Raw genomic sequence first — 10,629 nt, 5'->3', positions numbered from 1 at the left:
AATCTCAGACAACATTTTATGTTTAATGGCAGTATACAAACAAATTTGGAATAGCAATTCTCATTTGAAAAGATATGGTTGAAACTGTCATAACATTTGAGGCAATTAATGAAAGAATGTGCTACGCGTGAGCGAAAATTCGATAGTCCAATGTATCTGTTGTGAATGTTCATACACCTACAAAAAGATGCTGTAAAAGAGAATTCTACGAACTGCTCGAGAATTTGTATGGCAGCCGGCAGCAGTACGTCAAAATGGTAGTAGGAGACTTTAATGGCAAGGTAGGGAAATGAGAACGTTTGTAATCGACGATAGGCAGTGGAAACCTCCATGAGGAAACCAATGAAAACGGACTGAGAATGCTCTCATTCGCTGAATCAAGAAGCATGAGTGTTGGATGTACAATGTTTCCGCACAAAGATATATACAAAGAGACCTGATATACACCCGGTGTGAAGACAGCAGACCAAACCTGCCCTATATTACTCTCAAGCACATACAGGAGACCCATCAGCGATATTCGTATTCGTATATATGAGAGCCCACATAGGCCCTGACCATAACGTGGTTGCTGCATCTGTGGAAGTCAAGCTGAAAACAAATCACACCAAGGACGGACAATGCAGTATGAAGTTCAATCACTGAGTTACAGTCCTGGAACTTGACAGTGTCGCACGAAGTAATGGCCGCTATCGACAGGGGATCTCAAGTTGATTCCGTATTTCTAGATTTCCGGAAAGCTTTTGACACCGTTCCTCACAAGCGACTTCTAATCAAGCTGCGGAGCTATGGGGTATCGTCTCAGTTGTGCGACTGGATTCGTGATTTCCTGTCAGGAAGGTCGCAGTTCGTAGTAATAGACGGCAAATCATCGAGTAAAACTGAAGTGATATCAGGTGTTCCCCAGGGAAGCGTCCTGGGACCTCTACTGTTCCTGATCTATATAAATGACCTGGGTGACAATCTGAGCAGTTCTCTTAGACTGTTCGCTGATGATTCTGTAATTTACCGTCTAGTAAGGTCATCCGAAGACCAGTATCAGCTGCAAAGCGATTTAGAAAAGATTGCTGTATGGTGTGTCAGGTGGCAGTTGACTCTAAATAACGAAAAGTGTGAGATGATCCACATGAGTTCCAAAAGAAATCCGTTGGAATTCGATTACTCGATAAATAGTACAATTCTCAAGGCTGTCAATTCAACTAAGTACCTGGGTGTTAAAATTACGAACAACTTCAGTTGGAAGGACCACATAGATAATATTGTCGGGAAGGCGAGCCAAAGGTTGCGTTTCATTGGCAGGACACTTAGAAGATGCAACAAGTCCACTAAAGAGACAGCTTACACTACACTCGTTCGTCCTCTGTTAGAATATTGCTGCGCGGTGTGGGATCCTTACCAGGTGGGATTGACGGAGGACATCGAAAGGGTGCAAAAAAGGGCAGCTCGTTTTGTATTACCGCGTTATAGGGGAGAGAGTGTGGCAGATATGGTAAGCGAGTTGGGATGGAAGTCATTACAGCATAAACGTTTTTCGTCGCGGCGAGACCTTCTTACGAAATTTCAGTCACCAACTTTCTCTTCCGAATGCGAAAATATTTTGTTGAGCCCAACCTACATAGGTAGGAATGATCATCAAAATAAAATAAGAGAAATCAGAGCTCGAACAGAAAGGTTTAGGTGTTCGTTTTTCCCGCTCGCTGTTCGGGAGTGGAATAGTAGAGAGATAGTATGATTGTGGTTCGATGAACCCTCTGCCAAGCACTTAAATGTGAATTGCAGAGTAGTCATGTAGATGTAGATGTAGATGAAGTGAGCAACAAATAACAAGTACTTGAAACTAAAGACATAAATGAAATCTGGCGGATTTCAACCGTCAGCCGAAAACTCATTGCCAAAAGTAGAACCACAGAAAAATAAATGGTTCCAAGATACGTGCAAAAAGATAGTAAAAGCTAGCATTGCAGCCATGAGGCACAGCTGCAGGACAGGAAAAAGGAAGAATTGGAACTGCGCTACAGGGAGACAGAAGGAAACGAACAAGACCCTACGAAGAGAAAAGAGGCTGTGCCTGAAGCACAAAATAGAGAGTATTGACAACGACCAGAAGGAATGCAACATTCACAAAGGATATCGAACCGTAAGTTACATCAGGAACGAATATCAACAATCGACAGCACGTCTTCACGACATCGATGGAAACATTACAGGCTTGGAAAGAATATTTTGATGACTTAGTCAGCAGACGGTAGCACCCGCGGTCTAGAGATAGCGTCTCTGGATAGTAATTAAAACGTCCTCGTTTACGGGTTCGAAACCCCCAAGCCCAACTGCTTAAATTTTGCATAAAAGTCAGCAATGGTGGCCGAAGACTTCCGGCATAAGAAGTGACCCTCGTTCAGCAAATGGCCTTGTCAAAGTGGACAAAGGTGGAGTGAGGTTCAGGGTGCTCTCTCGCCCTTGGGGTGGGATACTGCCCTAAAGGGTGGAGGAATCAGCAATGATGAACTGCAAGAGGATGCAGGAGGCAATACAAAACACTGCATTAAAGACACATAATGCTACTCACAGAACGTGTGTCACGTAATTGAAAACTTATCATAAAGATTTCTCCATTGGCAAAAGATTCCGGATTAGTACTGCATTCGGATCCCCAGGAGGGGACTGCAAGGGAATGTGAGCATGTTAAAAATGTGGAATAACCAACAAAAGGATAACGTTCTATTAGTCGGGACATGAATGTCAGTAGTCTGAAATTGGTAGGAAAGCTAGAAAATCTGAAAAAGGAAATGTTAGGTCTCAACCTAGATATAGTGGTGGTCAGCGACGTGAAATTGAAGGATGGGTATAGGGTCAGATTAACAGCAGCAGAATATGGTATGACGGAAGTAGATTCGTTACAAATAGGGAGGTAGGGCAGAGAGTGAGTCATTGTGAGCAGTTTAGTGGTAGTGATGCTACTGTATATCGTACAATCATTGAATGTTATATGTCAGGTCCTAGCAAATTCTTAAAACCCACACTACATCTTTATTGTAATGTGAGCTTCCATATAGAATAACCTATAGAAAATTTTACATCAAATGCAGCCCATTCGAATGGTATATTTATTTTTATAGCATCTTTAGACTTAAAGAAAGCTTTTGACAATTTTATGTGGAATACATTGGCAGGAAGTATAACATACAGGGAGCTAAACGATATGCACAGCTTGTACAGAAACCATACAGCAGTTATATGAATCCAAGAGCATGATCGTCGTTCTGACACATTCTAAGGCATCAAGGAATTGTCTGTTTGATACTGGAGGTAAGTGCGGACGTAAAAACAGAAGACGGAGACCAAGGGATAAATACAATAAGTAAGTGGACGTCGTTTGCAGTTCTTATTCGGAGATGAAGGGACTTCCACAGGATAGACTAGCATGGAGAGCAGCATCAAAGCAGTCTTCAGGCAGAAGGCGATGACAACAACAAAGACATGAATGGGGCATTGAAGCAATGCCATAAAAACGAATGATACCAAAAGGTAACAGAAGATTTAATAAATGTAAAGGTAGAAAAATCACAACATCAAAAATTAAATCTGAAGTACACTTATGAAAAAATTTCAAAATATTCAGAAAAAATTAGAATAAATCTTTTGCAGTACACTCAACATTAATAGCTGTTACCTACCAAAATTTGCTTCAGCAAAATCAAGAGCATTGCTGTTTATTTGGCTAAAAAGAAAGCCAAACCAGCTAAAACTAAAGAAAACGAAATAGTAATTAAACAATAATAAAACTGTAATCCATAAAAGTATTAATTTTCAGTTTACCAATAAAAATAATTAAAAATAGAAAGCTTAGGTGACTTCTCATGAAATAGTTGAAGCAACAGAATATAAAGAACCTAGTAAAGAACAAATTGACTTTGGTGGTCAACTTGGAACGACATAGAAAACTCAATAAGGAAAAGAACTTACATGATTAAAATAGAGAAAAATAATCAAACAGTTTAGGAATTTGTGATTTAGGAGTTGATGAAGAGTAATTAGGTAAATAATTTGACACAATAGGAATTGGTTACTCCTTACAGATTAAATTAATGGCATCTTTGAAAGATTGTGGAATACCAAAAAATCGTATGTTATTAAGCCCCTTAGAAATATGAATACGGCCTAAAATCTCGTGTTGTTATAATGTCAAAAAAGCCAATATTACTGAAACACAAACAATTAAAATAATAAAATTACAAATAAACGTATGTAAATGATAGCATATCAGCAGCATTTACAGAAAATCTATCTCTATAAATGAATACTAAATTAAAGACATTTATCTCTCAAAGTAGCATTAAATCAATTTTAATAATTGGAAAACAATACATTTCTTCCGCATAGCCCTATTCTGCTAATGTGAATATTTAGTAATTTCGGATAGAGACGAACCTGAATCACGCTGGTATCAATACAGATTTCTAAGAATTTTCAGGTCAAACAAGCTTCTTCCCAAACAATTAAAATGATTTTCAGTGATCTCGATTAAATTTGCGACCGCTAACTAATCTTTCGAAAAGTAGTGTGAAGTTGGGATATGCTAAGTTGATACCACGTACAGGCTGTGTCGTCCTATCAAGATACAGCCAGGGCGAAAGCACCACAAGCGAAAAGACGCTAGCTAGTGCTGTTGCCATAGAGACTTACTACTTCCGCTAGTTCCACCAGCACCTCGGCCAACTATCGGTCGAGTACAATCCATCAGCGACCGGACGACAACGAACAGAAGCCTACTCGGAAGATAGAAGAACAGTTCTCGCCCACTTGGTTATAGATCATTTTCCAGGGCTGACTTAGAAAGGGAACGTCGTTTGTTGAACTCTTAGAAATGAACAGACCGTTGTTGTAAGTTATATTTGGTATGTACTGTGATGTTTAGCTACGATCACTTGTACTTAGCCACCGAGAGCGTTTTTTGTATTATATTACAAGCAGGGTCGCAGACTTCATTATTCAACTAGTCACGTAGTTAAGTAAACCTTTTAACTCTTTTGTGTGACTTTGCTACTAATTTGTTGGAGTGCTGTAGAACCTTCATTCCCCTATCCTGTTACCTGACCATAGGTCATAGCTGCCCGCCCGGTTGGCCGTGCGGTCTAACGCACGGCTCTCAGGGCGGGTAGGAGCGCCGGCCCCGGCACGAATCCGCCCGGCGGAATTGTGTCGAGGTCCGGTGAGCCGGCCAGTCTGTGGGTGTTTTTAGGCGGCTTTCCATCTGCCTCGGCGAATGCGGGCCGGTTCCCCTTATTCCGCCGCAGCTACTCTACGCAAACAAGTTCTCCACGTACGCGTAAACCACCATTACTCTACCACAGAATCATAGGGGTTACACTCGTGTGTAACACTGGCGTGAGACGTTCCCTGGGGAGTCCACCGGGGGCCGAACCGCACATTAACCCTGGGTTTGGTATGGAGCAGCGGAGGGGTGAAGTGGACTGCGGTAGTCGTCGTGGGGTTGCGGACCACTGCGGCTGCGGCGGGGACGGAGCCTCTCCGTCGTTTCTAGGTCCCCGGTTAACACAACATGGGTCATAGCTGAGTAATAGCGGCAGGGAGAAACTGTCTTAGCAGTGAACTGCACCAGAAGCCGTTTCACGAAATCACAGACTCCGCCTACCGAAAGAACAGTGGCAACACGGCCCCCATAACAGTAGCGACGAGGCCTTTACAAAATTGGCGACCGTGCTTTACAAAACTTATTACAGGTTTCTGTGCAACAAAGAGTCGGTTTCCTCTACTTGCTAGTAACTCTTCACGTCAGCCACTACTATTTTGGCAGAGCAGCGGCGGCGAGGCGGGTACTCACGCGGTCCTTGACGCCGGCGGCGGCGGGGTGCGCGTCCAGCAGCCATCGCAGCATGCGCTCGTCGTCGGCGAGCACGGCCTTGTGCGCCAGCCCCAGGCCCGCGGCGTCCTTGCTCTGCGCCAGCCGCCGGAAGCCGCCCGCCTCCGCCAGCTGCGCCTGCAGCTCCTCCAGGTCACCGCGCGACGCTGCGTCGTGCACCAGCTCGATCCGCGCCTGCGGGTTCACCCAAAGCCTTCCGGATACAAGGCCTACGCACAGCGGCCATATTGGCACGTGACGTCACGAACTGTTGGCCATCTTATCTGTAGTCTGCAGTCCTGTTGGCGTGTATGTTGTGTTGAAAGTGTGTGCCACGTGAAAGTGATATACAGGGTGATTCAAAAAGAATACCACAACTTTAAAAATGTGTATTTAATGAAAGAAACATAATATAACCTTCTGTTATACATCATTACAACGAGTATTTAAAAAGGTTTTTTTTCACTCAAAAACAAGTTCAGAGATGTTCAATATGGCCCCCTCCAGACACTCGAGCAATATCAACCCGATACTCCAACTCGTTCCACACTCTCTGTAGCATATCAGGCGTAACAGTTTGGATAGCTGCTGTTATTTCTCGTTTCAAATCATCAATAGTGGCTGGGAGAGGTGGCCGAAACACCATATCCTTAACATACCCCCATAAGAAAAAATCGCAGGGGTAAGATCAGGGCTTCTTGGAGGCCAGTGATGAAGTGCTCTGTCACGGGCTCACTGGCGGCCGATCCATCGCCTCGGATAGTTGACGTTCAGGTAGTTACGGACAGATAAGTGCCAATGTGGACTCTCCATACAGTTGATTGTGGAATTTGCAGCTCTGTGCTAGCTCTTCGAGTCGATTTTCCTGGGCTGCGAACAAATGCTTGCTGGATGCGTGCTACATTTTCATCACTCGTTCTCGGTCGTCCAGAACTTTTCCCTTTGCACAAACACCCATTCTCTGTAAACTTTTTATACCAACGTTTAATACACCACGTATCAGGAAGTTTAACACCATACTTCGTTCGAAATGCACGCTGAACAACTGTCGTCGATTCACTTCTACCGTACTCAATAACACAAAAAGCTTTCTGTTGAGCGGTCGCCATCTTAGCATCAACTGACGCTGACGCCTAGTCAACAGCGCCTCAAGCGAACAAATGTACAACTAAATGAAACTTTATAGCTCCCTTAATTCGCCGACAGATAGTGCTTAGCTCTGCCTTTTGTCGTTGCAGAGTTTTAAATTCCTAAAGTTGTGGTATTCTTTTTGAATCACCCTGTATATTTCATAAAGTATTCGCCTACAGTTCTTCGAAGTATGGGATACAAGTGTTGCGTTTCCTTTTGCCAGGGAAATTATACATCCCAAAAAGGCATGAAAGTGCACATGTTTCGATTTCCCAAATGTGTGAAGTTCAGAAATCCCTGGGTTGCTGCTATTCCCAGAGAGGAAATTGTGTCTACGTATCTTTCAAAGGTAAGTAAACTACAAAAAATTTATAGCGTGTTATTTGTTTCCATTGCACCACATTTGCCAACTGTTTTTAAAAGCAGTTATGTATCATGTACCAGTATAATTTGTTCCTTAATTCTGGGCCATCGCTGCGAGGTTAATACGAAGCAACTATTGTCACACAGAATAGTTATATTAATTAGTGTGGCTCGCAAATGTTAAGTATTCCTCATCATTCCTACCAGATTATTGAGTTCCCAGTACTTTTATTTGGAAGAGCTACACAAGAATTTGTTCAGATTGCTTTAACGAATTCAGTGTTCGACAGATTAAGCAGCATAGAAAGCAGAATTTCGATGTAAGTGCATTGTGATTAGATTAACAGCACTCTGTGACACGAATTTCAGTCAAGGATATAGGAGAAAATCTTTTCATGTTTAAGGTTCTAAAGTTCTGTAGGAAATAAAATATTTTTTCGGGTTTTTTGATTTATTAAACATTACGTCAGGAGGTGCTTCATTTCGTCGAATGATTTGAGTTTCGTGTGAGGTCAGCAAATTTTGAAGTGGAGAGGAAAATTTACGAAAATAACCAGGGAAACAAATTCATAAATTCTGTAGGAGCTCCAGCTGCTTTATTTAAAACCGAAAACGTCTGCTTGTTATTGCATATTGCCGATTTTATACTGCAAGAAAACATAGCTCCTCAGGTGAAAGACAGAATTTAAAATTACAGTTTGTATTCGAGCCTAGAAACGCGTATTTAAGGTAAATCGTCAAAATAATTTTTCATCTTGAAATATCATAGAGCAGTTTTGTTCAGTTACTTTAAGCAATGATATACATTTCCATACTTTCATTAAAAGGCTACAAGCACGAGAATCCCTATGCGGTCTCAGCTCTAAAACTCATGATGTTCGTATAGCTGCAGAGTGCTTAGCAGGAGCGTTCCGATACAGACCCAGCCATCAGTATGTGACGTTACAAGTGTGCACGCAGGCCTGTAGTCTAGGTGGTGTTGGTTCACCTAGCTTGTATCTCTCCTCACAGGTTAGTTCCCAAACCAGAACACCAACATATCAGAAAAGCAATGCCCATGTTACTACACGGAAACAGAGGAAAGCAGCGCTCCAAGTGACGTGGCATTGAACTTGAATACGAGAAATACGGCGCAGAAATCCGTTTTATTGTTTTTCGAAATACTGTTACTAGACGATAGCATTTTTCATTAACACTTTATGGGTAGATCTGGTAACTTGGTTGTACTGTGTATTTATTTGTCGATGGCAATAATACAATTTCGACCGTATGTCTATTATTAAGTGGAAATTATGTTCCTGATTACGATGATCTTATGCTATTGCACTCTTTGAATGCTTTGTAAATATGTTACTCATATTGTGATTGCGTTCTTCTCGCGTCCGTTATATTGGGTGGAGTAAACCATTCCAAATTTGTTTCTGTCTCATATAAAACAGAAGCTGTTCTCGCTGCATGGTGTTCTGAGAACTTATGTATATCTATCATTGATTACGAATCTGAGTGTGAACAGCTCGATTCTGAATGGGGCGAAAATTGGCAGTTGACTCTAAATAACGAAAAGTGTGAGGTCATCCACATGAGTGCTAAAAATAATTCTTTCAACTTCGGTTACACGATAAATCAGACTAATCTAAAAGCCGTGATTTCAACTAAATACCTAGATATTACAATTATGAACAACTTAAATTGGAAGGAATACATAGAAAATGTTGTGGGGAAGGCTAACCAAAGACTGCGTTTTATTGGCAGGACACTTAGAAAATGTAACAGATCTACTAAGGAGACTGCCTATACTATGCTTATTCGCCCTCTTTTAGAATACTGCTGCACAGTGTGTGATCTTTACAAGATAGGAGTGATGGAGTATATCGAAAAAGTTCAAAGAAGGGCAGAAGGTTTTGTATCATCGCAAATTATGGGAGAGAATGTCACAGAAATGATACAGGATTTGGGCTGGACATCATTAAAAAGAAAGGCGTCTTTCGTTGTGATGGAATCTTCTCACGAAACTCCAATCGCCAACTTTCTCCTCCAAATGCGAAAAATCTTTTGTTGACACCGACCTACATAGGGAGAAACGATCACCACGATAAAATAAGGGAAATCAGAGCTCGTACAGAAACATATAGGTGTCTGTTCTTTCCACGCGCTATACGAGTTTGGAATAGTAGAGAATTGTGAAGGTGTGATTCGATGAACCCTCTGCCAGGCATTTAAATGTGATTTGCAGAGTATACATGTAGATGCAGATGTAGATTCAAATACACTGTAAGTATACTGCTGATATGCTACGCTATTTTTGTTACCAGGCATACGCGGTAAGTAAGGTCCGATTTGGCTCGAATTGGAAACCACTGTGAAAAACCGGTGGAACTTAGTGTGCCTGTCGATCGCTTCATGTCGCTCTTTTCAGTTCAGAGCGCAAAGTGATCACGTAGAAAGGCCTAAAACAACAGCGTCTCCCACCAAGTATGGGGATTGGGTGAATGATTTCGCCTGAAGCTATGCAGCCCACATAACATAACTGTCATGCATTTCTTTCTTCAAGACAATTTTCAGCCGCATTCTGCAGGGGCAATGAAGATGCTCCTGCAGCGTTTTCGATGGGAAGTGTTTGATCACTCACAATACAGCCCTTAATTGGCTTCCTCCGTTATTCATCTCTGTTCACATAAATCGCTGGCTACTAAGACAACATTTTGGCACATACAACGAAAGACAGACCAGCGTAGAGAATTGGCGGAAAGCACAAGCGGCTGATTTCTGTGACGAGGGTACTGGAAACTTTGTACAACACCACGACAAGAGTGGTAGCTGGAAGGTGTGGCTAACTGTTGCGAATAAAAATTTTTTGATTTTCAGTGTGGTTTTCATTTCACGACCGATCGGACCTTACTTTCCGAACAGAACTCCTATCTTCCACTTTCCATACTCTCGCCTTTAATGGAGGCCACCGAAATTTCCGCTAACTTCTACTAAAAGGTGCTATTTGTAACAGCTGTTAACAACATATGAAAACATTTGCGTAACTGCCGTCGCATTTTTATCATCTGTAAGGAAGAATGCTCTAGTCACCAAGACTGCGAAGCATGGCCTATCCATCTGCATACATCCATTTTCTGTGAGACACTCTGAAATGCCCGACATTCAGTGGCAAGAAGAAAGACAATTCGAAGGAGAATTACATACTCGTTTGGCGGCAGGATATAGTAAAACTGAATACTAATACTGTCAAAATCTGCTAACATGGAGTTCTCCATTAAATGCAACAA

The 10,629-nt window shown here is 42.0% G+C and overlaps 1 protein-coding gene across 1 annotated transcript in view; it reads right to left on the bottom strand.

The window, feature by feature from the left end:
* Positions 1 to 5,803: 5,803 nt before the first annotated feature.
* LOC126355375 (uncharacterized) overlaps positions 5,804 to 10,629 on the bottom strand; it is a 63,277-nt gene continuing 58,451 nt past the window's right edge. Inside the window, exon 4 of the mRNA XM_050005670.1 lies at positions 5,804 to 6,055. Within this exon, the coding sequence (XP_049861627.1) occupies positions 5,804 to 6,055 (252 nt within the window). The remainder of the gene's footprint in view (positions 6,056 to 10,629) is intronic.

The sequence above is a fragment of the Schistocerca gregaria genome, chromosome 3, assembly GCF_023897955.1.
Source record: "Schistocerca gregaria isolate iqSchGreg1 chromosome 3, iqSchGreg1.2, whole genome shotgun sequence".
NCBI classification, from domain to species: Eukaryota; Metazoa; Arthropoda; class Insecta; order Orthoptera; family Acrididae; genus Schistocerca; species Schistocerca gregaria.
The sequence above is the reverse complement of the archived record's forward strand: the minus strand, read 5'-3'. Positions and strand labels throughout refer to the sequence as shown.